The sequence below is a fragment of the Conger conger genome, chromosome 7 (genome assembly GCF_963514075.1).
Source record: "Conger conger chromosome 7, fConCon1.1, whole genome shotgun sequence".
NCBI lineage: Eukaryota > Metazoa > Chordata > Actinopteri > Anguilliformes > Congridae > Conger > Conger conger.
In genome coordinates, this window is record NC_083766.1 from 9,019,488 (window position 1) to 9,047,402 (window position 27,915).

At 41.1% G+C, this 27,915-nt stretch overlaps 3 protein-coding genes and 2 long non-coding RNA genes across 7 annotated transcripts; 3 read left to right on the forward strand and 2 right to left on the reverse strand.

Moving 5' to 3' along the window:
* The first annotated feature begins 1,264 nt into the window (after positions 1-1,264).
* LOC133132620 (dehydrogenase/reductase SDR family member 13-like) lies at positions 1,265-8,095 on the forward strand. The gene is made up of 5 exons (XM_061248162.1): positions 1,265-1,508; positions 2,348-2,466; positions 2,550-2,673; positions 3,184-3,510; positions 5,642-8,095. The coding sequence occupies exons 1-5, from the start codon at positions 1,382-1,384 to the stop codon at positions 5,899-5,901; spliced, it is 957 nt and encodes a 318-aa protein (XP_061104146.1). The 5' UTR covers positions 1,265-1,381; the 3' UTR covers positions 5,902-8,095.
* LOC133132623 (uncharacterized) lies at positions 3,923-9,616 on the reverse strand. Its single transcript, XR_009709151.1, has 4 exons — positions 9,550-9,616; positions 6,930-7,019; positions 5,621-5,862; positions 3,923-4,186 (listed from the first exon to the last, which is right to left on the reverse strand). It is a non-coding gene; the product is annotated as an uncharacterized LOC133132623 (long non-coding RNA).
* A 1,427-nt stretch (positions 9,617-11,043) lies between these two features.
* Positions 11,044-20,156, forward strand: LOC133132621 (dehydrogenase/reductase SDR family member 13-like). The gene is made up of 5 exons (XM_061248164.1): positions 11,044-11,548; positions 15,341-15,476; positions 15,560-15,683; positions 16,206-16,532; positions 18,647-20,156. The coding sequence occupies exons 1-5, from the start codon at positions 11,424-11,426 to the stop codon at positions 18,901-18,903; spliced, it is 969 nt and encodes a 322-aa protein (XP_061104148.1). The 5' UTR covers positions 11,044-11,423; the 3' UTR covers positions 18,904-20,156.
* On the reverse strand, positions 16,916-25,084 carry LOC133132622 (uncharacterized). Of its 3 annotated transcripts, XR_009709150.1 has the most exons (5): positions 24,622-25,084; positions 23,662-23,823; positions 18,626-18,867; positions 17,161-17,215; positions 16,916-17,024 (listed from the first exon to the last, which is right to left on the reverse strand). It is a non-coding gene; the product is annotated as an uncharacterized LOC133132622 (long non-coding RNA). The 3 variants fall into 3 exon arrangements; XR_009709148.1 differs by having other exon boundaries at positions 16,929-17,215; XR_009709149.1 differs by lacking the exon at positions 23,662-23,823 and having other exon boundaries at positions 16,929-17,215.
* LOC133132619 (dehydrogenase/reductase SDR family member 13-like) lies at positions 24,663-27,711 on the forward strand. The gene is made up of 5 exons (XM_061248161.1): positions 24,663-25,092; positions 25,602-25,720; positions 25,806-25,929; positions 26,519-26,845; positions 27,319-27,711. The coding sequence occupies exons 1-5, from the start codon at positions 24,966-24,968 to the stop codon at positions 27,576-27,578; spliced, it is 957 nt and encodes a 318-aa protein (XP_061104145.1). The 5' UTR covers positions 24,663-24,965; the 3' UTR covers positions 27,579-27,711.
* The last annotated feature ends 204 nt before the right edge of the window (positions 27,712-27,915 follow it).

Here is a 27,915-nt window from a genome sequence, read left to right on the forward strand (position 1 = left end):
AGTCAAGATCAAAATAAGTCGTAGCTGTAATGATGCAATAATTTGAATAAGTAAATAAATAAATGCTATTTGATACATTTTACTGATTTTCACTATTCAACATATCAACCTTACATTTCCAAGAACACAAAGGGCCTCATTTATCAAACGTGTGCTGAATGAATTTGACCGTAAATTTTTCGGAAATGCATTTACACAAATAATGTAGGATTTATCAAAGTTTTCAGATGTCAGTTTTTTAGTAGGATCCGAAAGGACTTCACGAATGCTCTCAGCTGTTCATATTGTGTGTGCAAATTAAAGCGCATGGTTGTATAGCTTGTTTTGTGCTTTTATTATTCCATTCATTCATATTTTATTTAGATTCAGAGTGGCAAAATCATTTTAATAAGCAAATGAAATATTAGAACTATTCATATCATATAAAAAACGCAACTGGATTCAACAAATCAACAAATGGGTGATGCTTCATTCGGGTAATTCAGATTAATTAATGTTTAATTGGAGCGGAATATAAATTCCATAAAACAAATACTTAGCTATAAATAGAGCATACAAGTCAAAGCTTAGAACTTTGTTGCTATGGCTGACGTCTCTTTATATTACATTTTTAGATTATTTTGCGCTTGGGGTAGACTGGCGTAACTACAAATTATACTCCATACCCCCCTCCCCTTCAACAACATTGCCCACACGCATACTTGCAGTGCGCATGCACCAGCAATTGATAACCACAGACCGTAGAAACATAAACATAAGGATAAGCGCTAGCCAGTCCTCCGTACAATAGCAGTAATGTTACTAACAGATAGGAAACAACTTCACAATATCTCTGGAGTAATGTTTGAAGAGCCGGCTATGTTACATTGTTAATGGTTTTGTGGCAGTATGCAGCAGCGCATGATGTTCGATTGTATGTTCGACAATCCATCTTACTTTTGCTCGTATACTAAAATCGCCTTGTGTACGCCAGATGATAATATACGTGAATAGTATGTAGTGTGTTGTCCCAAGTACAACATGACAACAATGTCCTTCCGTGTGTACTTGCCTGTTTTTGTACTTGAGTCACCTGCACTTCTGCGCTTGATTTACGCACTAACTAGTCCACAAGTTTGCGCGCAGGTTACCAAACAGGTATTAACCCTGTTCATGATCGTTGCCTCATATCTTGTTTGCATTAGACGCCACGTACATTTGTCGGGCACAGGTTAGTGGTTTGCTCTGCAAGCACGATCGAGCTCACGGCCAGTGGTGACGGAGAAACGCAACTCTCATGCAACTGAGAAGCCTTGCAGTTATAAATCTGTTTAGGGTGCGGAGTTTCGACTTAAGAACTTAAAGTGTGGTCACTCGTCTCCAAAGCTGTGTGCGAGCTAGCATGTATACCGGTCTGCTTATCGCAGGAGGAGTTGTAGCGATTTATTTAATCGTGTACAATACTTTGATTAAACTACGAAGGTGTAAGAGCTCGGCTACATTGCACGGGAAGACTGCGATCGTAACTGGTGAGTTTATTATCAGCAACAACTTTTACATTTACCTGAGGAAAACTGTTGGTTGCAGTGTACACATAATCAGAAATTAATCCGTAATAGGCATACATTAACAGTAGTTCGACATATTTTCACTTTGGCTTTCAAATACATATGAAGCAATTGTTTTATTGATTTCATTGTCTTAAATGTATGTGAATTTAAGGTGATTTTTTAATCATTGTTTTCATTCACGTGTAGCAGTTTGTTAAATAACGGTTGGTACAGGTGCATTGGGAAAATATTTACTAAAATGTACATTTTATGTTTACAAATTGTCCCAATCTGTTTATCTGAAACGTAACGATCGTTAAACGAGTTTCAGATTATAGTCTGATATTCCCCATTCACTTCAGTGGGAGCTCCACTATTTAACAGGCTTACTTACGGTGATGCATAACCTTAGGTTACTGTAGTTGAAGGCTAGTTAAATATGGCGGCCTGTAGCGTAGTGGTTAGTGGATCCACACAGCCGTTGGGCCCTTGAGCAAGGCCCTTAACCCTGCATTGCTCCAGGGGATGATTGTGTCCTGCTTAGTCTAATCAACTGTATGTCACTCTGGATAAAAGCGTCTGCCAAAATGTCAATAATGTAATGTAATGTAATGTAATGTAATATGCATATCTATGATTCCGATTGGAGCTGCTCAATGGTGCATGAAGCCAGTGAATTGAGGCTTCCATGTTTGACTATTTGCAAAGATTTTAAGGTTTTTTTTTTGTGGTTTTTTTTTGTGCTGTTCTGCTCAGCCAGTATTTTGGGAATTCTTATTTATTCTACCTATATTCATTGAGTTTTGTCTATCACTCAGGGGCCAACACAGGCATTGGGAAGACCACAGCCCTGGACTTGGCCAAAAGAGGGGCGAGGGTCATCCTGGCCTGCCGAAATCAGCAGAAAGCAGAAGCTGCTGTCCGTGACATTAAGAGGGTGAGAAATCCATTTTTCAGCCTTTTTTTAGTTACTGAGCCCAGGTACATTTGCCATTCTCTAAGTTCCACCCTGTTCTTCAGGAAAGTGGGAATGATGAGGTGGTGTACATGAATCTGGACCTGGGGAGCCTGCAGTCTGTGCGCTCCTTCACTGAGACCTTCCTAAAGACAGAACCAAGACTGGACCTGCTCATCAACAATGCAGGTGACACCATTTTAGGCTTTCTACATTTGCAAAATATTGCATAATTTTTTATAATTATTATTATATTATCATTTGGCAGACGCTCTTATCCAGAGTGACATACCGTTGATTAGACTAAGCAGGAGACAATCCTCCCCTGGAGCAATGCAGGGTTAAGGGCCTTGCTCAACGGCTGTGCGGATTTTATTGTGGCAACACCGGGATTAGAACCACCGACCTTGGTGCCCCAGTCATTTACCTTAACCACTACACTACAGGCCACCCCTTAGTAAACAGAATCACACTAATCATATTTTCCATTTTATGCATTATACATTCATAGAGTTGAATCTTTGTTAATGAAATTCTAGTTCAGATATTTGTTGCTCAATAATCTAAAAACAGTGACTTGTTCTGGGCTTTGGTATTGTTTTTAAAGGCTCAGTTGTTAAATAATCATGCCACACTGCTGTGTGCTGTGTGAATGTTCTGTGTTAGCATTGATGGAAATTTGTTGCATCCCTGGTTCAGGTATCTTCCTGCAAGGAAAGACAGAGGATGGCTTTGGTATGATCTTTGGTGTCAATCACCTTGGTCACTTCCTGTTAACTCTTTTGCTGTTGGAGCGTCTGAAGGAGTCTGGCTCAAGCAGAGTGGTAAATGTGTCCTCCAGTGTTCACATTTATGGAGCCATTGATTTCAACTGCCTGAGCACCCACAAAGAGCTTGGTGTGGGAGACACTGCCTTTCAGGCCTTTCAGTTGTACTGCCACAGCAAGCTGTGCAATGTGCTCTTTACTCATGAGTTGGCCAAGAGACTGCAAGCAACCAGTGTCACCTGCTACAGCCTGCATCCAGGTCAGTGTGCAACCGGCACCGTGGTCAAACGTAACCAGAAGCTGGAACCCATTATGTTACAACATCAGAGGCACTACATTTGTTTGCAAGGATCATTTGCACATACAGTGCAGTCCGTAAGTATTTTGACAGTGACACATTTTGGGTGTTTTTGCTTTGTATCCCAAATAAAACAATCACAATGTGGTTAAATTGCAGACTTTATCCCGGTCCTGCCAGATCCGAGTATGGCCAGCACATAAGGGGGCGGCAATTATTGGTCTGCTCTGAGGGTGGGCGGAGGCACATGCATGAATTCATGATAAACAGGGTACAAATGGCCACCGAATTGGGAGAAAATGGGAACGCTCATGATTCAAAGTATGATTCAAAGTACCCCCCCCCCCACCCTCATCTGTGAAACCTGGTGGATGTGGTGTTTTTGCGCATGCTTGGGCATGTATGGCTGCCACTGGAACTGGCTCACTTATGTTCATTGATGACGTCGCTGCTGCTGACTGTCAAAGTCTATAGAAAACATCCAAGCCGACGCTTCATCCTACAGCAGGACAATGTTCCAAAAGATACAGCCAAACCAACCAAGGAGTCAAAAATTAGAATAAGTCAAGTCAATCATCTGACCTCATTCCAGTTGAGCATTTCACTTGCTGACAACCAGACTGACGGCAAATAGCTCCTGAAACAAACAGAAGAGGGCTGCATTATAGGCCTGGCAGAGCATCAACAGGGAAGCTATCCACCATCTGGTGATGTCTGTGGGTCATAGACTTCAGGCAGTTGTTGATTGCAAAGGATTTGCAACAAAATATTGAATATGATGACTTTATTTCAGTGCGTGCTAATCTGTCCAATTACTTTTGGTCCTCTAAAATTGGTGGGACTATGTATGAAAGAGCTCTAATTCCTACAAGCATCACCCAATATGGATGTAAAACCCCTCAAATTACAGTCTGCACTTTAACCACAAACAGCAGTTGTTTTATTTGAATGGTTTGGTTGCTGGAGTAGAGTGAAAACAACAAAAATGTGTCATTGTCCAAATACTTACAGGCTGCACTGTAACTACCATTCTGAATGGTCCTTTTTTAAGGTACAATCGATAATTCTCAAAAATGTTTGTGAGGTGGGTCAGTTGTGCAGACAAGAAATATATTGGCTGCAGTCATATTTCTGCATGTGACAAACAAAAAACAACACCAAGTGCAGTCTGTTACTGCGGTCATTGAAACAAAATGGTGAGTGAACAAAGTATGAGAGGTATAAGAGGTTCACAAATATTTGGATGACTGGTATACTATCCTCCATGTTACAGGTAGGGGGGCATACCCCATTATATTTACTGAAAAAGATATTTAGTTCCAGCAGTCCTTCCTCAAGCAGACTAATTATGAATATTCATAACAAAACCATCTGAACATGTGGCTTCAACACTGACACAAAACAACAAGTGCAAGTACACAAAGCTGGAAATCTTGTCAGTACATATGAATGTACATTGATCAGCCCCAATATCAAAACCACCCGCTAGAACCAGTTCTTTCATGATTAAAAATGCTTCAACTGTACAACCTTGTCTATAAACACTTACTATTTCATTATATGATATGTGTACTTATATAAGCAGATAATCATAAGTGAATTGCATTCAAAAGTTACATTTTTTTATGAAAATAGAAATCTTGTAAGCTCAAATCTTGTAAGGGAGGGGAGGGGTGCTTTGTTTTGTTATTTATATATCTTGGTACTGGTACTGGTAATTTTTCTTATTTAAAAAATAAATATGCATGTGGTGAAACATATGTAGGAATAGATCCCATGCATGTTTAAATATGGCGGGTGGTCTTTATTTTTTCTAAATATGAAAAATATTTATTCATGAATTTTAATGTTTTGGCTGATCAGTATATGTAGTTCAAAAGCATTATGATCTTTGTTCTCTCTTGAATATTTTATCTTTGTCTTTAAAAGATACATTTTACGCTATCCGGTGAGTTATTTTGTATCTCAACTCTTTCATTCCTTAGGGCCGAACAAGTGTATTATTTAAAGAGTATTGTTTGGAGCTTTAGCTTTATTGTTTGTGAAATACATGCTTGGTAGAGAGCCTCACCAGAGATTTTCTGTTCCACAGGAGGGGTCAGAACGGGTATAACTCGTTACACTAGTGTATGGTGGCAGATCCTCCTCATTCCAGGAGCCATGCTGTTCTGCGTAGATGCAGATTCTGGAGCCCAGACCACTCTGCACTGTGCCCTCCAGGAGGGCATTGAGCCGCTGAGTGGGTGTTACTTCTCCGACTGTGCCGTGGTGGATCTTCTCCCCAAGGCCAAGGATGATGCAGTGGCCAGAAAGCTGTGGGAAGTGAGTGAGAGGCTGAGCGGCCTGTGTTGAGAGTGCCTTTCTGCACTCCTGAAAAACAAGGATTGGAAAATGCATTTTCTACCCAAGAGTGCTTCATGAGTTTGGCAAGATTTTATGTCAGGGGTCTACAACCACCCTGGTCACAGTTGCAGAGTGTTCTGGTTTTTGCTGGCCCACACAAACTGCTGTTTTTCGGAGCTGTTTGTAAAACGATTTCCCACGTGACATGCATAATTATCAGATGACAGTGCCAAATATTAACACAGAGCTGTCCACAGGACGTGGAGGGGGAGGGGAATTGGTCGAGTTTGGGACAATTCAAAAAACCAATGTGCCTGCTCTTTGTGAATGTTTTTTTGGCATTTTAGATACAAAAACCAGGAGGAGAATGCAGTGTGCATTAATGTTCTGCAGTGGGTTGGTAGCATTTTCTCCTGGATTAGTGAAGTATCATTTGTTTGTGCTGTTTCTAATTAAGTTTAATTGTCATTATAGTTTTCTGCTGTTTATTTGTTTGTTTGTTTGTTAGTTAGTGCAAGTGGTGTTTATTTAGATTACAGTGAAACTGGGTTGTGTGTTTGTTTCTCTCAGGTGAGCTAGGCTATTAAGTTTGGCTATTGTTTTCACTGGTTGGCAGGCCACAGCTTTTGTTGTAAGAGGAGCCAATAGTTTGCACCCTGCTCAGGGTATAATTACTGGCACAGCTGAACTCACTTCAGTGTGCATTAGTGTTCTGCAGTGGGTTGGTAGCATTTTCTCCTGGATTAGTTAAGTATCATTTGTTTGTGCTCTTTCTAATTAAGTTTAGTTGTTATTATAGTGTTCTGCTGTTTATCTGTTTGTTTGTTAGTTAGTGCAAGTGGTGTTTATTTAGATTTCATTTCATATGTATTTTCCTAGTTATGGATGTGATGCTTTGACTTGTGGAAGAACCTATGCATTTGTAAATCGCTTTGGATTAAAAGCGTCTGCCAAATGACTAAAATGTAAATGTAAAAAAATGTGTGGGCCTTTAATAGGCCATTAATCGAGTTGATTGCACTATTCGCTTATCTTACCTAGTTTTCTGGGGCTTGATATTTTGCTGATGGTAAAAACAAAACATGCAGACCCCATGGGCATCCAGGACCAGGGTTGCAGGCCCCTGCCTAAGCAGAATATGTTTAAAAAAAAAAGAAAAAAAATTGTGTAATTGTGATTAACATGCTAAACGCACATTGTCTTACCAAATTAAAATGTACATGGAAATTAGGCTGTTGCTATACCTAGGTAAGACTGTATTTGTCCTATTTGGTTCCTAGAATAGGTTAGGCAAGGAGACCGAACTTGCCATAACAACTGGATGGCTATCTGTTACATCTAAACCCTCTGTTAAGTATCTATGTATCCGAATTTGGCTTCCTCCATGGTCCGCTCCGTCTTTGACTGGGCACAACTATAGTATACATTGAATCACTGGCATAGTTTGGCCTTACTCATCACCATAGTAACTCCTATATATTGACTCCTACCCATTTAGCCCCCACCCCTACCCATTGTTTGCCAGCTGATATCATTTTTGGAAATATCATTTAAAAGGCAATTAGGCTATGTTCAATAAAGTGTAACATGCATCCATTGTAATGTACAATGTTATTCTTTGCATGAAACACTCAACACAATGTTAATAAAATGTGGTATTTTATTAACATTATTAGCGAACTACAACTGTAGAATTATTAGTGTACATATTGCTAAACAGATTGAGATGTGAGTCGGAGCAACAGCTGATTTCAGCTTGCAGTCGTAACAGTGGTGGTGGAGTGAGCTGACATCATCGATAAGGTACAGCTGAGAGTGGTACAGACCAACCTTACGAAAGTATCACTTACAGAAGGCATACTTAGCTAAGAAAGTTTTGGGAAACACCCTGAAACGTTAAGGTACAGCTTAAGTTATAATTTAAAAACAACGTCCTTAAGAAAGCTTCAGGAAACACAGCCCAGAGTAGTACTGGGCCTTGACCATAGAAGCCATGTGGGGAGGGCTCATTTATACAGCTTCAGTGGATTAGTCAATTAGTATGTGTATTTTTATTTTAAATGTTATTATTCATAATTTGTCTAATATCATTTCCAATGCACATAACACACTCACTCACTGATGTACTGTAAGTTTATTTAAAGTCCACCTTTAATGCTTAAATCATCAAACACCTGTTTCCACTTTTTCATTTTATTCCTGACACTGCTTTTATTGTTTTATACAAATATCTTGTTCTTAATGTCAAATAAATCAAATCTAATAATAAATAAAAATGATTTATTTACATTACATTACATTATTGGCATTTGGCAGACGCTCTTGTCCAGAGCAACGTACAGTTGATTAGACTAAGCAGGAGACAATCCTCCCCTGGAGCAATGCAGGGTTAAGGGCCTTGCTCAAGGGCCCATACACCGGGATTAGAACCACTGACCTTGCCTGTCCCAGTCATTTACCTTAACCACTACACTACAGGACGTCATCCTTTTATGAGCTGGCCTGTTGTGGGAGTAATGCGACTTTAACATTGCTGCATTTTGATGACCAGGGGCCTCATTTATAAACGTTGCGTAGGCACAAAAGAATGCGTACGCCACTTTCTAAGCAAACTTTGGCATTTATAAAAAACGAACTTGACCGGAAAATGTGCGGTCCTCCACGGAAACTCTGACCCATGCGTACGCACATTAACTGGAGAAATTAGAAACTGTGCCTTTAATGCTCGTGACGTAAGCCCAGGAAAACGGGAAGTGAAACAAGATGTGAAAAGGTATAAAGATTTGCCGGGAGTTGTGGCTGGGTATGGCTGCTGTAAGGACGTGCTTCGTCCCTGTTATACTTATTAAAGTGTTGTATTGTTGAATCTCGCTATACCGGTTCTCTCCCTTCCTAAGTGCAACACAACATTTGGCGACGAGAGAAGTCGAAAATGATACACAACAGATACCACTGTGTAAAATAAATCGAAATTGATTGTTGTTGATTGTACTCTTAAAGGGTTCTGATTTTCTGCATGTTTACACTAGGACTCGGAACTATACTGTCCTCTCAGGTCCTCTGCACTTGTTCTTGTGTTTAATTTGCACTTTGTTGTACGTCGCTCTGGATAAGAGCATCTGCTAAATGCCATGTAATGTAATGTAATGTAATGTAATGTAATGTAATGAAATATTACCTCTCACGTATCATATACGAACAGTTAATTTGCAAAAATGGATAAAAACCTCTCACAACGAATAAACAAACAGCTGTTTGATTGATGCTCCCTGGAGTGCCCAAAAAATATGATTTAGGATGATAAATATAAACGGAGATGTTGTAAAATAATCCCTCAAATATGTAGACGAATTGTTAAACAATACTTCATGTTATTAAATGTATTCTCATAAATAATATGGTGAACAGTCGGACAAATTGCGCTGCACTGATGCCGTTTACAATGCGTCAGTCGGCAGATACGAGCAAAGTTTCATATATTGTTATCATATTCATATATTGTTTTTTTTCCAATGGTGCTAGACAAATAACATGTATTATTATTATTATTATTATTATTATTATTATTATTATTATTATTATTATTATCATCGTCATCATCACATTCGTTGTGCAGAACTGTTCGTCATTTACAATCAATCAGGGTAATTCCCATACCTGTAGCTTTTCAGAGGCAATCAAATGGCTGAAATCCCTTTTCTTGGCCTTCTTTTCAGCCTTTGCCATTGTCGTCTTCGTATTTATTAGGGGTGTTTCACTGCCTATGTATAGGCAACTGTGGGCGGGACATGAAGCTGGCAAAGTTGCGCCACATTTAGAGTTGATTGTGATTTATAAAGGAAAACTGGCGTGGGACGTGCGTATGCACTGTTTTATAAATCAGAATATTTTTTTGCATACGCACGTCCTAGGTTTCATGCTTACGCAACCTTTTGACGTGAATCCTACGCACAGTTTTATAAATGAGTCCCCTGCACATTATTTACTCAAACCACTACTTCTTTCAGCTTTAGTCTTAATTTGTCAGAATGGCCATATCAAAAGTATTTTAAGTATGGAGTGATACTAGGAGTCAAGATCAAAATAAGTCGTAGCTGTAATGATGCAATAATTTGAATAAGTAAATAAATAAATGCTATTTGATACATTTTACTGATTTCCACTATTCAACATATCAACCTTACATTTCCAAGAACACAAAGGGCCTCATTTATCAAACGTGTGCTGAATGAATTTGACCGTAAATTGTTCGGAAATGCATTTACAGAAATAATGTAGGATTTATCAAAGTTTTCGGATGTCAGTTTTTTAGTAGGATCCGAAAGGACTTCACGAATGCTCTCAGCTGTTCATATTGTGTGTGCAAATTAAAGCGCATGGTTGTATAGCTTGTTTTGTGCTTTTATTATTCCAGTCATTCATATTTTATTTAGATTCAGAGTGGCAAAATCATTTTAATAAGCAAATTAAATATTAGAACTATTCATATCATATAAAAAACGCAACACTAAAATGGGTGATGCTTCATTCGGGTAATTCAGATTAATTCATGTTTAATTGGAGCGGAATATAAATTCCATAAAACAAATAGTTAGCTATAAACAGAGCATACAAGTCAAAGCTTAGAACTTTGTTGCTATGGCTGACGTCTCTTTATATTAAATTTTAATATTATTTTGCGCATGGGGTAGACAGTGGCGTAACTACAAATTATACTCCAAGCCCCCCTCCCCTTCAACAACATTGCCCACACGCATACTTGCAGTGCGCATGCACCAGCATTGATAACCACAGACCGTAGAAAACATAAACATAAGGATAAGCGCTAGCTAGTCCTCCGTACAATAGCAGTAATGTTACTAACAGATAGGAAACAACTTCACAATATCTCTGGAGTAATGTTTGAAGAGCCGGCTATGTTACATGTTTGTTAATGGTTTTGTGGCAGTATGCAGCAGCGCATGATGTTCGATTGTATGTTCGACAATCCATCTTACTTTTGCTCGTATACTAAAATCGCCTTGTGTACGCCAGATGATAATATACGTGAATAGTATGTAGTGTGTAGTCCCAAGTACAACAAGACAACAATGTCCTTCCGTGTGTACTTGCCAGTTTTTGTACTTGAGTCACCTGCACTTCCGCGTTTGATTTACGCACTAACTAGTCCACAAGTTTGCGCGCAGGTTACCAAGCCGGTATTAACCCTGTTTATGATCTTTGCCTCATATCTTGTTTGCATTAGACGCCACGTACATTTGTCGGGCATAGGTTAGTGGTTTGCTCTGCAAGCACGATCGAGCTCACGGCCAATGGTGACGGAGAAACGCAACTCTAATGAAACTGAGAAGCCTTGCAGTTATAAATCTGTTTAGGGTTTCGACAATTTCTTACCATATTGTTTATGTATACGGTGAACAGGGAGTTTTCTTAACATTCAGAGTGAGTGAATAATAAAGATCGCAGTATATTTTACTGACTTAATAACTTACAGGTTGGCTTCTCGTCTCCACAGCTGTGTGCGAGCTAGCATGTATACCGGTCTTCTTATCGCAGGAGGAGTTGTAGCGATTTATTTAATCGTGTACAATACTTTCATTAAACAACGAAGGTGTAAGAGCTCGGCTAAATTGCACGGGAAGACTGATCGTAACTGGTGAGTTTATTATCAGCAACAACTTTTACATTTACCTGAGGAAAACTGTTGGTTGCGGTATACACCTAATCAGAAATTAATCAATAATAGGCATACATTAACAGTAGTTCGACATATTTTCACTTTGGCTTTCAAATACATATGAAGCAATTGTTTTATTGGTTTTATTGTCTTAAATGTATGTGAATTTAAGGTGATTTTTTAATCATTGGTTTCATTCACGTGTAGCAGTTTGTTAAATAATGGTTGGTACAGGTGCATTGGGAAAATATTTACGAAAATGTACATTTCATAATTACAAATTGTCCCAATTTATAGTTGAAGGCTAGTTAAATATGGCAGCCTGTAGCGTAGTGGTTAAGGTAAATGACTGGGACACGCAATAAGATCTGCACAGCCGTTGGGTCCTTGAGCAAGGCCCTTGACCCTGCATTGCTCCAGGGGAGGATATCTATGATTCCGATTGGAGCTGCTCAATGGCGCATGAAGCCAGTTAATTGAGGCTTCCATGTTTGACTATTTGCAAAGATTTTTGTTTTGTTTTTTGTGTGCTGGGTTCATACACGTGAAGGGGTGAATATGAATGAAAAATATATTCTGTGCGGCTCAGGAAAATAAATCAAACACTGGAGAGTAGCCTATGAGTTCAGTGTGAACTACTTAGTCATGGTTTTCTGCTTAAGTCACTATATTTAAGATACATACCATTTTATAAATGAGGGCCCAGTAGGACAGAAAAATCAAGCAACAAGGTGTTGCTGTTATTCTGCATGGGTAATACTAAGAAGCTTCCCAGTGCAGTGTGTTGACCTTTGACCTTATTTCTTGTTCAGGATTACTTGAATGTGTTTGGGAAAGAAGAATGACTGATGCAATCAACCCAAGTTGCAGTATATGTGTGATAACGTACATACAAACAGATGAGATCAGGACAAACCCTTTTCATACCATCCACAGCTCAGGCAGATTTGCATTCAGTTGTGTAAGCATAAAACATTACTTTTGCAAATTAGGTTCATCTTTATCCCAATATTCTCTTTGTCTTCTTATATGTAATATTATTCATAAGCCAGTCGCCTAGATGATGCTACAGCACCACTTCAAAACTGGCAGCATGATGTGAAAACAACAGATTATATAGGCCCTAGAAAATAACTTGCAAATATAGATATTTAGATGGTGAAAAACTTAAGCAAAAAACTGTGAGGAGGAATAAGTATTAACCAGTCATGGGTGACATGGCTCAGGCAGTAAGAGCAGTCGTCTGGCAGTCGGAGGGATGCTGGTTTGATCCCCCGCCCGGGCTGTGTCGAAGTGTCCCTGAGCAAGACACCTAACCCCCAAATGCTCCTGATGAGCTGGTCGGCACCTTGCATGGCAGCCAATTGCCATCGGTGTGTGAGTGTGTGTATGAATGGGTGAATGAGAAGCATGAATTGTACAGTGCTTTGGAAGAAGGTGCTATATAAATGCCAACTATTTACCATTTACTTAGATAATAACAGTATTATCATGATCCTCGCTCTGGATAAGAGCGTCTGCCAAATGCCAATAATGTAATGATCCCTGCTCACCGCCAGAGGGCGGTAGAGGACTGATCTTACACTATTTCACTTACTACGTTTTCATCTGTTCCCTATGCTTTTACAGTTTTTCTCCATTGTTCGGATTTGTTAGAAACAACTGTGCAGGTTTTGAGAATAGGTAGATTCAAACAGAAACAACACAACGGCCCACTGTTCAAACAATACATGACATCATGAGTTCACATCAGCAATCATTTAGTCGTGATACACAAACCTAAAAAATAAACTGACAAAATGTTTTAGGCTGTTTACATATGTGTTTACGACCCCATATCTTGCCTGTCACTTGCATTAGGCCATATATTTCCATCCAAACCATCAAGTAGTATACCATATGATTTCATGCAATTAATTAATTCGTTTTCTTTCCTTCTTTCTTTTTTTCAATTGCAACAAGCATTTCTTGAAAATTGACATTTTCAAAACTCTTCACACTTAGCATAACACTCTATGTTATGTAATTAATTGCTCAGGCTCAACGACCAAAACACCAGCACATTTTTACTGCCCAATTTACAAATGTTTGCACACACTATTTCAAAAGTAATAGACTCAATTTCAAAACCTACTGTCCCCTCAAAAGGTATTGGAACAGCAGGGCCAATTATTTTGTTTTTGCAATACACTCAATATATTTGGGTTTGAGATAAAAATATAAACATGAGACAAGAGTTCAGAATTTCAGCTTTTATTTAATGGTATTTACACCTTGATGTGTTAAACGACTTGGAAGATAGCACCTTTGGCATCAGACCCAACCAATTTTTGGGTGAGCAAAAGTAATGTAACAGAGTATTTAAGTAAATGAAAGTAAATAACACTCAATATTTGGTAGCATATCCCTTGCCTCCAATAACTGCATGACGCCTGCGACCCATTGACAAGGGGTTCCCTTCAATCTCCTCAATTGGGTTAAAGTCTGGTGACTGACTTGCCCAGTCTAAAACCTTCCATGTTTTCTCCCTAATGAAGTCCTTTGTTGTATTGACAGTGTGTTTTGGGTCATTGTCTTGCTGCATTATGAAGTTCCTCCCTAGTAGTTTGGACACTTTTCTCCTTAAGTTGCCAGACAGAACGTTTTTGTAGACTTCTGAATTCATCCTGCTGCTACCATTATGAGTTACTTCATCTATACAGATTAGTGAGCCCACTGCAGATGCAGCCATGCAAGCCCAAGCCATGACACTTCCTCCACCATGCTCAGTTCATGAGCTTGTATGTTTCAGATCATGAGAGGTTCATCTTGCTGCTCTCTCAGCCTTCTTCGAACGGTTGATTGAGATACATTCACCCCTGCCCTGTGGAAATTGTTTGTGGTGTCACGGACTGATTTTCTTCACAGCTCTCAAAATGTTTCTGTCATCAACTGCTGTTGTTTTCCTTGGTCGACCACGTCTGTTGCTCAGTACGCCACGAGCGTCTGCTTTTAATGACATCGAAACAAAACCTTTTTGAGTTTGCATGTTTTGCAGGTGCCTGTGTGATTACATTAGAAGGATCAATGAGCAAGGATCTTCGAATTTGGTCCATGTGTACTACTGGTCAGTGTGTACTAACCTGTAAATCTCGGGTAGAATTGGCCAATAGGGGGCACTACTATAGTTTATCAAACTTGCACAGTTGGTGTATTGCCTCCTTAGACCAGGCTTCTTCAAATGATGAACATTTTTGATATGTTACAATATGGCTCAATAAACAGCCAATGGAAACTGATGTGGGCGTCATAAATGTGATGTATGTCATAAATGCTAATAACGACTGAAAGCAAAGTCATATTCTCGCGAAACTGGATGTACATATTTGCCATAATGAACCAAGGTTGTCTGTATACTTTGGTTCAACTGGGTAAAAAGGTGACTATGGGAAAATGAAACAAATCAGCATAACGCTTAAAGCAAATAACCAAATAACTTCTATCATTTGACACTGGCAAAGATCCCTGCTGGCATGGTGGTCCATGGTGGTCCTGCTAACCAGTGGTTAGCAGGGTTACCTCTGAGCAAGAAGGTCCATGGTTCAAATCCAGCCTTCCTGTGTGGAGTCTGTGCATTGGTTGGGTGCCTGTGTAGATTTTCTCCATCAAAGTTATGGATGCTTGCCAACTGCTGCTTGGAGCTGTCAGTTGCTGCTTGCGGCTATATTCATGTTCTGTTCTGCTCAGCCAGTGTTTTGGGAATTATTATTTATCCTACCTATATTCATTGAGTTTTGTCTATCACTCAGGGGCCAACACAGGCATTGGGAAAGCAGCAGCCCTGGACTTGGCCAAAAGAGGGGCGAGGGTCATCCTGGCCTGCCGAAATCAGCAGAGAGCAGAAGCTGCTGTCTGTGACATTAAGAGGGTGAGAAGTCAATTTTTCTGCCTTTTTTTAGTTACTGAGCCCAGGTACATTTGCCATTCTTTAAGTTCCACCCTGTTCTTCAGGAAAGTGGGAATGATGAGGTGGTGTACATGAATCTGGACCTGGGGAGCCTGCAGTCTGTGCGCTCCTTCACTGAGACCTTCCTAAAGACAGAACCAAGACTGGACCTGCTCATCAACAATGCAGGTGACACCATTTTAGGTTTTGTACAACAGAGCGCATGTTATCTCGCATTATGTTTTTATTATTATTATATTATCATTTGGCAGACGCTCTTATCCAGAGTGACATACCGTTGATTAGACTAAGCAGGAGACAATCCTCCCCTGGAGCAATGCAGGGTTAAGGGCCTCGCTCAAGGGCCCAACGGCTGTGCGGATCTTATTGTGGCAACACCGGGATTAGAACCACCGACCTTGGTGTCCCAGTCATTTACCTAAACCACTACACTACAGGCCACCTCTTAGTAAACAGAATCACACTAATCATATTTCCCATTTTATGCATTATGCATTCATAGAGTTGAGTCTTTGTTAATGAAATTCTAGTTCAGATATTTGTTGCTCAATAATCTAAAAACAGTGACTTGTTCTGGGCTTTGGCATTGTTTTTAAAGGCTCAGTTGTTAAATAATCATGCCACACTGCTGTGTGCTGTGTGAATGTTCTGTGTTAGCATTGATGGAAATTTGTTGCATCCCTGGTACAGGTATCTTCCTGCAAGGAAAGACAGAGGATGGCTTTGGTATGATCTTTGGTGTCAATCACCTTGGTCACTTCCTGTTAACTCTTTTGCTGTTGGAGCGTCTGAAGGAGTCTGGCTCAAGCAGAGTGGTAAATGTGTCCTCCAGAGCTCACATTTATGGATCCATTGATTTCAACTGCCTGAGCACCCACAAAGAGCTTGGTGTGGGAGACACTGCCTTTCAGATCTTTCAATTGTACAGCCACAGCAAGCTGTGCAATGTGCTCTTTACTCATGAGTTGGCCAAGAGACTGCAAGGAACCAGTGTCACCTGCTACAGCCTGCATCCAGGTTAGTGTGCACCCAGCACCGTGGTCAAACGTAACCAGAAGCTGGAACCCATTATGTTACGACATCAGAGGCACTACATTTGTTTGCAAGGATCATTTGCACATACAGTGCAGTCCGTAAGTATTTGGACAGTGACACATTTTGGGTGTTTTTGCTTTGTATCCCAAATAAAACAATGTGGTAAAATTGCAGACTTTATCCCGGTCCTGCCAGATCCGAGTATGGCCAGCACATAAGGGGGCGGCAATTATTGGTCCGCTCTGGGGGTGGGTGGAGGCACATGCATTAATTCATGATAAACAGGGTACAAATGGCCACCAAATTGGGAGAAAATGGGAACGCTCATGATTCAAAGTACACCCCCCCCCCCCACCCTCATCTGTGAAACCTGGTGGATGTGGTGTTTTTGCACATGCTTGGGCATGTATGGCTGCCACTGGAACTGGCTCACTTATGTTCATTGATGACGTCGCTGCTGCTGACTGCCAAAGTCTGTAGAAAACATCCAAGCAAATGCATCAGAACTGACTGGACGACGCTTCATCCTACAGCAGGACAATGTTCCAAAAGATACAGCCAAACCAACCAAGGAGTCAAAAATTAGAATAAGTCAAGTCAATCATCTGACCTCATTCCAGTTGAGCATTTCACTTGCTGACAACCAGACTGACGGCAAATAGCTCCTGAAACAAACAGAAGAGGGCTGCATTATAGGCCTGGCAGAGCATCAACAGGGAAGCCTGTCTGGTGATGTCTATGGGTCATAGACTTCAGGCAGTTGTTGATTGCAAAGGATTTGCAACAAAATATTGAATATGATGACTTTAATTCAGTGCGTGCTAATCTGTCCAATTACTTTTGGTCCTCTAAAATTGGTGGGACTATGTATGAAAGAGCTCTAATTCCTACAAGTGTCACCCAATATGGATGTAAAACCCCTCAAATTAAAGTCTGCACTTTAACCACAAACAGTAGTTGTAGTTGTTTTATTTGAATGGTTTGGTTGCTGGAGTAGAGTGAAAACAACAAAAATGTGTCATTGTCCAAATACTTACAGGTTGCACTGTAACTACCATTCTGAATGGCCCTTTTTTAAGGTACAATCAAATAAAAAATGTTAGTGAGGTGGGTCAGTTGTGCAGACAAGAAATATATTGGCTGCAGTCATATTTCTGCATGTGACAAACAAAAAACAACACCAAGTGCAGTCTGTTACTGCGGTCATTGAAGCAAAATGGTGAGTGAACGAAGTATGAGAGGTATAAGAGGTCCACAAATATTTGGATGACTGGTATACTATACTCCATGTTACAGGTTGGGGGGCATACCCCATTATATTTACTGAAAAAGATATTTAGTTCCAGCAGTCCTTCCTCAAGCACACCAATTATGAATATTCATAACAAAACCATCCGAACATGTGGCTTCAACACTGACACAAAACAACAAGTGCAAGTACACAAAGCTGGAAATCTTGTCAGTACATATGAATATATATTGATCAGCCCCAATATCAAAACCACCCGCTAGAACCAGTTCTTTCGTGATTAAAAATGCTTCAACTGTACAACCTTGTCTATAAACACTTACTATTTCATTATATGATATGTGTACTTATATAAGCAGATAATCATAAGTGAATTGCATTCAAAAGTTACATTTTTTTATGAAAATAGAAATCTTGTAAGCTCAAATCTTGTAAGGGAGGGGAGGGGTGCTTTGTTTTGTTATTTATATATCTTGGTACTGGTACTGGTAATTTTTCTTATTTAAAAAATAAATATGCATGTGGTGAAACATATGTAGGAATAGATCCCATGCATGTTTAAATATGGCGGGTGGTCAAATGTTTAATCATGAAAATTTTAATGTTTTGACTGATCAGTATATATAGTTGAAAGGGATTATGATCTTTGTTCTCTCTTGAATATTTTATGTTCGTCTTTAAAAGATACAAAATAACTCACCAGGTTGTGTTAAATGTGTCTCAACTCTTTCATTTCTTAGGGCTGAACAAGTGTATTATTTAAAGAGTATCGTTTGGAGCTTTAGCTTTATTGTTTGTGAAATACATGCTTGGTAGAGAGCCTCACCAGAGATTTTCTGTTCCACAGGAGGGGTCAGAACGGATATAGCTCGTTACACTCGTATATGGTGGAAGATCCTCCTCATTCCAGTAGCCTTGCTGTTCTGCGTAGATGCAGATTCTGGAGCCCAGACCACTCTGCACTGTGCCCTCCAGGAGGGCATTGAGCCGCTGAGTGGGTGTTACTTCTCCAACTCTGCCGTGGCGGATCTTCTCCCCAAGGCCAAGGATGATGCAGTGGCCAGAAAGCTGTGGGAAGTGAGTGAGAGACTGAGCGGCCTGTAGCGTAGTGGTTAAGGTGAATGACTGGGACACGCAAGGTCGGTGGTTCTAATCCCAGTGTAGCCACAATAAGATCCGCACAGCCGTTGGGCCCTTGAGCAAGGCCCTTAACCCTGCATTGCTCCAGGGGAGGATCGTCTCCTGCTTAATCAACTGCCAATAATATAATGTAATGTAATGTAATGAGCGGACTGTGCTGAAAGAACATCAGCACCTGCCTTTCTGCACTCCTGAAAAACACGAACAAAAATTATTTTGTGCCCATGAGTGCTTCATGATAGTTTGGGAATATCATTTTATATGAAGTCCCTGGGCCAGGGGTCTACAACCACCCAGGACCCAGAGAGTTGCAGGTGGATGGTGTAGCAAAAACTGAAGTAAAAGTGAAACTAGTCATTGAAATAACTACTTAAGTAGCAAAGAATAATAAAGTTATCTTATGAAAAAACTACTTGAATAGTAAGTTACTTCATAGGATTTAAAGGGGCATTAAAGGAGCTTATGTTTCCACTTACTCGGAGTACTGTCCAGATAGTTTCATAGAGATACAGTCCCCTCCATAAGTATTGGAACAGCAAAGCCAATTCCTTTGTTTTTACAGTACACTGAATACATTTGTGGTTGAGATAAAAAGATGAACACGAGACAAGAGTTCAGAATTTCAGCTTTCATTTCCTGGTATTTACACAAAGATGTGTTGAACTACTTAGAACATAGCACCGTTGGTATCAGACCACCCAATTTTTAGGTGAGCAAATGGGAACAGAGAGTATTTCAGTAAATAAAAGGCTAAAACGAGTAGACACTCTATTTATTGTTTAACCGATCAATCTAACCCACCTTCAAGCGCAAACTGAAGACCTCTTCAAGCATCACCTCTCCCCGTCCCTCCCTACCTCCCTGTGAACCTTAATTGTTGTCTTTGTGATTTACTTTGTGTATTGGTATTTGTAGTATGCTAGGTAAGCAGTGTTTGGATAGTTAAGTTTGGTCACTTTTGCTTTGTTTGTTTATTTGTTTGTAAAAAATAAAAAAATAAAAAATTATAATTCAAATAGGCCCTGGTCCTTATCTTTGTTGTACAGGTAGCAGTTGAAATTGTACTTCCCTCTAGGGTCCTTCAGCGCACTTATCCCTGGTTATGGGTATGCACTTTGTTGTACGTCGCTCTGGATAAGAGCATCTGCCAAATGCCATGAATGTGATGTAATGTAACAGGACACATCTGGGCAACAAGAAACACCTGTCAGTCATGTTCCAATACTTTTGCTCACCTAAAAATTCGGATCTGTCATCTCATGTACATCTTTTGACCTCAAACTCAATTGTCTTCAGTATATAGCAAAAACAAAGGAATTGTCCTTGCTGTTCCAATACTTTTGGAGGGGACTGTACTTCTAGATTCACAACTTTTTTAGATACAATAGACCTCTCCTTTTCTGGTAATATCAATACGCCAACAATTAAATTTTGAAAAAATCAACAGCAATGTGTCTTTACAAATGTAATGCCACAGTTACATGCGAACATCAACATCAGAGCTTAAACAATTGACATTTGAATCAAGAACTATTTCTTCTATTACCAGGACTCAATAACGATATCCAACAAGTACATAGGTTCTTCCACAGGTTAAAAGCATCGAATCCATAACTAGCAAAACACGCATGAAGAACTGTTCTATACAAAAAGTGCAAAAAAAATTTTTTTTATTAAGGGTTAGGGTTAGACAAGAGGGGTATTGGAAGGACAGGGGAGGAAATCAGGAGGAAGGACTAAGGTATAGTCTGAAAAGGTGTGTTTTTAGTCTGCGTAGAAATATGGGAAGGGATTCTGCTGTCCTGACAGTGGTAGGCAAGTCCTTCCACCACTGAGGAAGCAGAACGGAAAACAGGCGTGAACGTGCGGCTCTACCGCCAGGTGCCATGAGGGAACCATAAGGCAACCAGAGCTGGCAGACCGGAGTGGTCTTGCTGGGGAGTAGGGAGTGATTAAGGATTGGATGTAAGTTGGGGCAGTCCCCTTAGCAGCCTGAAATGCCAACACTAGGGCCTTGATTCAGATGCGTGCAGCAATAGGAAGCCAGTGGAGGCCAATGAGGAGTGGGGTGACATGAGCCAACCTGGGCTGACTGGTGGTCAGGCAGGCTGCAGCATTCTGGACCAGCTGGAGGGGCTTGATGGCACAAGCTGGGAGACCGACCAGGAGGGAGTTGCAGTAATCCAGGCGGGAAATGACAAGCGCCTGGACTAGGAGCTGGGTGGCTTTCTCTGTCAGGAGAAACACATGAATACTGGAGTGCTTCGGAGGAAACAACTCCTTCACCACCACCACCAGTTGGTGTCTGTGCAAGCGGATGTGCAAAAGGTGCATTTCAGCTCTGCTGATGTCCGCCAGTCGCTACGACACCATATTTAGAAAGAGATGTTGCTGGTGAGTCCTTTTTTGTAATGTAAATTGGCAGCGCACTGATTACCAGAAAAGGAGAGGTCCATTATATCAGGGTGAACTGTATCTAAAAAGTTGTACAAATCTAACGTTAGAAAATGTGTCACATTTCTGCAAAATTTTCTGGATGGATAGATGGTACTCTGGGTAAGGGGAATTTTTTTGGAGGGTGAACTGCCCCTTCAATACTCAATGATAATATTTAATAAAAGAACAAGAAGTACACTGTCTACAGAACTACAGAATCACAGTCTGATATAGCCTACATACAGCAAGATCAATATAGACCTGATAAAGTGTCCAAAATGCAAATTAAAATGGGGCCTAATTCAAATAACATTATGGTAAAACAATACACAGTAATTAAATCTTTATCCAACAAAATAAGGCAATGTCAGCCACAAGATCATTGCTCAAACTAGTTATTAACATTAACGATGCATGACATTCTTTGGTTGCTAGCAAACATGGCTAGCATTTGTAATGGAACATATGTCGAAGTTAATTGATATGATGCGCTAGACTAATTTGTTCACTAGAGGTGGATAAGAGTAGACGTTGTTTGAAAACTAATTTTGATTATTGGCTTTGAGACCCAGACTAAATAGTTTGTAAATTATTTTAGCAAACTTGCATTGTCCACATGAATAAAGTAGCCTGCTCTGTTAATCATCTGGAATGCGGTCTGTTCTGTCCCTATCACTGGTCCTCCCCACCCCAAAAACTTTGCTGAGAGTTTATTACACTATTATTTGTCTACAAGTATCACCTCTATTGTTACAAGCAGAAGAGGTATCCAATAACTGAGCTTCTGTACCTCCAACAATATTCATGTAAAATCATTAATCCTTTGATAACAATATCATAGGGCTCAGTCCTGCGTCTAACACCACTAAAGGGAACTTTAATATGTAGATCGCAAGACAGTTCTGCCTCTCCCACACCTTTCCAGCTATGCTGCTCTTCCATCCATCCATCCATTATCTGAACCCGCTTATCCTGAATAGGGTCGCAGGGGGGCTGGAGCCTATCCCAGCATACACTGGGCGAAAGGCAGGAATACACCCTGGACAGGTCGCCAGTCCATCGCAGGGCACACACACCATTCACACACACACCATTCACACACACACACACACCTACGGGCAATTTAGACTCTCCAATCAGCCTAACATGCATGTCTTTGGACTGTGGGAGGAAACCCACGCAGACACAGGGAGAACATGCAAACTCCACACAGAGAGGCCCCGGCCGACGGGGATTCGAACCCAGGACCTCCTTGCTGTGAGCACATTTGCCAGTGCTACCCACTGCACCATCCGTGCCGCCGCTGTGCTGCTCTTGTATTTTTTATTTTTTTTTGCAAGCAAATAAAATACGGGACTTCATTCACATTTTGGGCACTTTCAGGGGGTCAAAATAGTGAACAATTTGGGGAGGTTGACATCTGTTGTTGCTGTGTACAGAGGAGGTCTTACAGCTCTGGCAATTTTCGAAATTTTTCATCGCTGATTTCAGGAAGATTCAGCTGCCTTTTGGTCTTTTGACTTTCATTTCACTTTTTTGTGACTGTTTTGGGAGACACACGCTGGGGTTTCTTTCCTTTCTTTTGTGACTGTCTTTTACTTCTTTGTTTCAGGTAGTTGACCTCCATCTTTAAATTTAGACATTGATTATTCTGTAACTTAATAAAGCTCTATTCTTTATTCATTGTGAGTTGTGCATTTTGATAAACGTTGATCCAACAGGTTGCTCTGACTATCAACAAATTCAGAAATGTATTTGATATGTGATATATTTTGGTAATAATTCACTAATTAAATTTAATACATTTATTTTACATGTTGGTTAAGTGTTTTAGCAGTTGATGCACTTGTGTTCGGTGCCGAACATTAAATTAGCGTTAGTGGCGTACAAAAAAAAGTTAGCTAACATTTGCCATCTTCAATGCACGTCTAGAAAATTCTCTGAGAAAAAATTGAACAGAAAAATCTAGTGAGAGAATTGTAGCTGAATGTCACAGAGTAAAAGTTTATGGTTTCCTTTACAAATATCCATGAGTATCAGTAAAAAGTATCCTCTTAGAAGTACAATTTATTAAACTTACTTAAGTAAATGTCACATACTACCTACCTCTGCTTAAGTGATCAATCAAGGGAGCTCATCACACTTTTAGCTTACCTTGTCTGGTTTCCTGGGTCAGAATATTTTTCTGATGATTAAAACAAAACATGCAGACCCCATGGCCCAGGGTTACGAGACCCCTGCCTAAGCATAGTTAAATATATGAACAGTCACCGAGGAGCCCTGTACCTGCCACTGAGAAGCACGCCCATAGCATGATGCTGCCACCACCACGCTTCACCGTAGGAATGGTATTAGCCTGGTGATGAGCAGTGCTGGGTGATCACAAGATATAGTGCTTGGAGTTCTGCCCAAAGAGACTCTTCGACGACATGTAAACAGGACGCTGACCTGAAGTCACAGAAAATTCCATTTTTCAGCTAGTGCCTTTCGTTTTGGAGAAATGAACAATTAACTTAATTGTGTTACAACTTAATTGTGTTCTCCCCTATTAAACCAGGGGTGCCAATAATTGTGAAACCAATTTTTTTTGGAAATACATTTTTTATTTGACTTTGTTTGAATCGATTGAATCATTAATAAGGCACATTCGGCTACTTCAGACACGTTGGAAAATAGTGTTTATTTCCATATTAATATTTCCATATAATATTACCATATTATTTTTTTGTTTACAGTATGTTTTGTGCATATTTATCAAGGCCGCCAATAATTCTGAAGCCCACTGTAGAAGTATTCTATAACTGCAGCGGTACTTTTTGTAGCCTACTGTGCATTGGTTGCTGGGTTCATAGATAATGAACCCTCAGCGCACTGTAGGCCTAATCATTTAAGGTAAGACTTGATTTTACCGATATCTATCACGTGGATGTGCGATACACGTAGCCTACCTCTGGTAGCAGGTAGGTTACGACATTAAGCCAAGTTACATATTTACAAAGTGCCTACAAAAGTGTTATCGACAGATATTGCGTGCAACAGTTCTTTGTTCATATATATAGATGTTTTCAAATTATTTAACATATTAAAATGAAGTTTAGGCTATACAATTATTTCACAGAAAAGTCAAACACGCGCTATTGTAGAATTAAAATAGAAATGAATGCATCGGAATACTTAGCCACAGTTCCAAATCCAGTTCATACACCGCAATGGAGTTAGAAAATGTTACTATATTGCCAACGTTACCTGCTTAAGTTACGTGTATTCCAATAGGTAGCCTATAGTAGGCCTTCATAACCAAAATACTTCGGCACGGATCACGCGGGCTATTACCAGTCTGTCAATCCTGATTTGTGCCACAAAGGACGGCAGGACCGAGAAACGATTTAGGACCTGTTAAGCAAGTAGGCTACACCAAGCAGACGTATCCTCTGTCATAGGAGAGACGCGTCGAAAGTCTTAAACCGGTAAAACGAGCAAAAGGAAGGAAGAAAAGGGGTTGCCTAATTTGGGAGTGCAGATACTCTCGCTGTTCACAGGCGAACTGAGACGTTGCTGCACCTGGGAATAGATTTATCCCAGTCGATACCATGTTGGCATTAATCGTGGCAGCTGTGGTTGTGGTTGGAGTTTATGTTATTCTTGTCGAAACACTCTTCAAGAAGTCGAAGTGTAAAAGCTGTACAGCAATGGTCGGGAAGACTGTGATTATCACGGGTGAGTTTGTATTATCATACAAATGCAGTTTTGTTGATTCATTTCTTTTGTTATAACTTGCGCTTTCCCAAAACGTGTTTGTGTGTGTTTTTTTAAGTAGGCTACCGCCAGGTTGCTAGTTTGTCGCATAGTTTAGCCTATCAATGAATTATATAATAATGCTTATTTAAAATGTGTCTGCATTTATCGACGGTGAAAAAGGTGTGGTCCATTTGCACGATGAAATTCAGACCTTTGAATCGGCAGTGGCTACAGTACTTCCCAAACATCAGCACTGATGATTTCTGCGATAGTTTACCGGTGCGACTGCTGCAAAACACCCCAAATGCACACCGTCGGGTTGATCTCCCATCAAATGTTGTAAACACGTGCTCCAAAGTTGTGGAGTAGGTTATTTTACTCAGGCTTCCCGTCAGCACCTATGTAACACCACAATTTTGTGACCCTAAAACGCTGTCGTGCTTGTCCGCTTGAAATGTAATATTTTATAACGGGTGTTTCACTCTCAGGGGGGAACACAGGCATTGGGAAGGCCACAGCCGTAGACCTGGCCAGGAGGGGGGCCAGAGTCATCCTGGCCTGCCGAAATCAGCAGAGAGCAGAGGCTGCTGTCAGTGACATCAAGAGGGTGAGTTGTTATAATGGGGCTTTTTCCTGTTCGTTGTGTTTTGTGGCATTTCTGGAATTTATTGAGCAGCATTCCTGCTTTCTAGGAAAGTAGAAACGCAGAAGTTGTGTACATGCAGCTGGACCTGGGGAGCCTGCAGTCTGTGCGCTCCTTCACCGAGACCTTCCTAAAGACAGAACCAAGACTGGACCTGCTCATCAACAATGCAGGTGAGCCTTTGGTGGTAGTGGACTGGTGTGTGCAGGGATGTTATTAAACGTACTCCACTCTTAGCAGTTTACCCCAAGCATGCATGCTAGTGTATTGAGTGGAACTAGGACGCCACTGACGGGTATGTACCGCTCAGTGCACGAGTAAGCTTGATGAAAAATCTGGAAGGACATAAATGGTAAATGGCAGGCATTTATATATATATATATATATATAATATATATTTATATATTATCCGAAGCGCTGTACAATTGATGCTTCTCCATTCACCCATTCATACACACACTCACACACTGACGACGATTGGCTGTCATGCAAGGCCCCGACCAGCTCGTCAGGAGCATTTGGGGGTTAGGTGTCTTGTTCAGGGACACTTCAACACAGCCCGGGCGGGGGATCGAACCGGCAACCCTCCGACTGCCAGACGACTGCTCTTACTGCCTGAGCCATGCCGCCCCCAGGACATGCACTGTTACACATTGGGAGGAGTGTTTTTTTAAATTTATTTCCCCAGACTGTGTCTGGGTGCATGTCTGAAAAGCAAATTGATGTTATTGCTGTGTAACCTGTACCCATTTCATGCCTCAGGCTTAGTGGCAGATGGTCGCACGGAGGACGGGTTTGGGATTGAGTTCGGGGTCAATCACCTGGGTCACTTCCTCCTGACCTGCCTCCTCCTGGACCGGCTGAAGGAGGGCAGCGGGGGACGGGTGGTCACCGTGTCCTCCATGGCCTACCGCTGGGGCACCATAGACTTTGACTCCCTCATTTCCAACAAAGACCTGGGCACCGGGAGGTACAGCTGGCAGTTCTTCCATGCGTACTGCAACAGCAAACTCTGCAATGTCCTCTTCAATCATGAGCTGGCCAAGAGGCTAAAGGGCACCAATGTCACCTGCTACAGTGTTCACCCAGGTAAGGCACAATTCATCGATTTGGGATGTGCTGCTGTTTTGACGGGGGTTGTCTTGTCTGCCATTATCAAATGGCTCGCAGGCCTTGTGCCTTGTGCCCATGAGGTTGTGGGTTCAACCCTTGGGGGCGTATCATTACTCAAAACGTACAATAGGTAAGATTTTTGTGTTAAAACATTGTTACAAGACCATTGTGAATCCCTTCCTACGATTGAAAAAGGCTCACTGACATGTTGACTCGCCCATTGCCTATGTTTTATAGTCCTTAAATTCGGATTTCAAAATATACAGTTGACGGACCAACACTCTGCTTGTTGCTGCAATTTCTATCTTGACTGTCAGAAGTCTGAAATGACCTATTGTGCCTTCTAAAAATGGGTACCTACAACCTGTATGCTTTGTGGTTTGAGATGCAGTGGTGGATTGGAGTGCTGCGTTGGGAGACATGACTGACGGCTTGCTGTCTTTGCGCAGGGGTTGTTCGAACGGAGCTGTCCCGGAACGTCGGCCTGTGGCAGAAGGTGTTTATCGAGCCGATAGCCAGACTGTTGTTCCTGGACACCGTGGACGGGTCCCAGACCACCCTCCACTGTGCGGTTCAGGAAGGCATCGAGCACCTGAGCGGGCACCACTTCTCCCGCTGCGCTCCACAGGACGTCTGCCCCAAGGGCAAAGACGACGCGGTGGCCAGGAAGCTGTGGGAAGTGAGCGAGAGACTGAGCGGACTGGCTTAGGAGTGCATACTCCTGGCTTCCTGCCGCGCTGCGGAGGATACCGGGGAAGAAACCGGTGGCCGTTCGCCAGACCCGTTTTCTGTGCTCGATTGATCTTGCCTGGCGCAATTGAACCAACCAAGAGGACCAGAAAGGGGGGGGGGGGATGGGGGGGGATGGGGGGGGGGGGGGTTTGCACTTTTTGAGCATTTCATCGGTTCCAATACACCAGACAAGCTCACTAAAGTGTAGAAATGTATTTTGATCTCAAACAATTATGCATTTGACCCAGGTTTGCCATTCACACACAAGGTGTGGTTGTGTAAACCTTACATTTTTGTGGTTGTGTATGAGAACA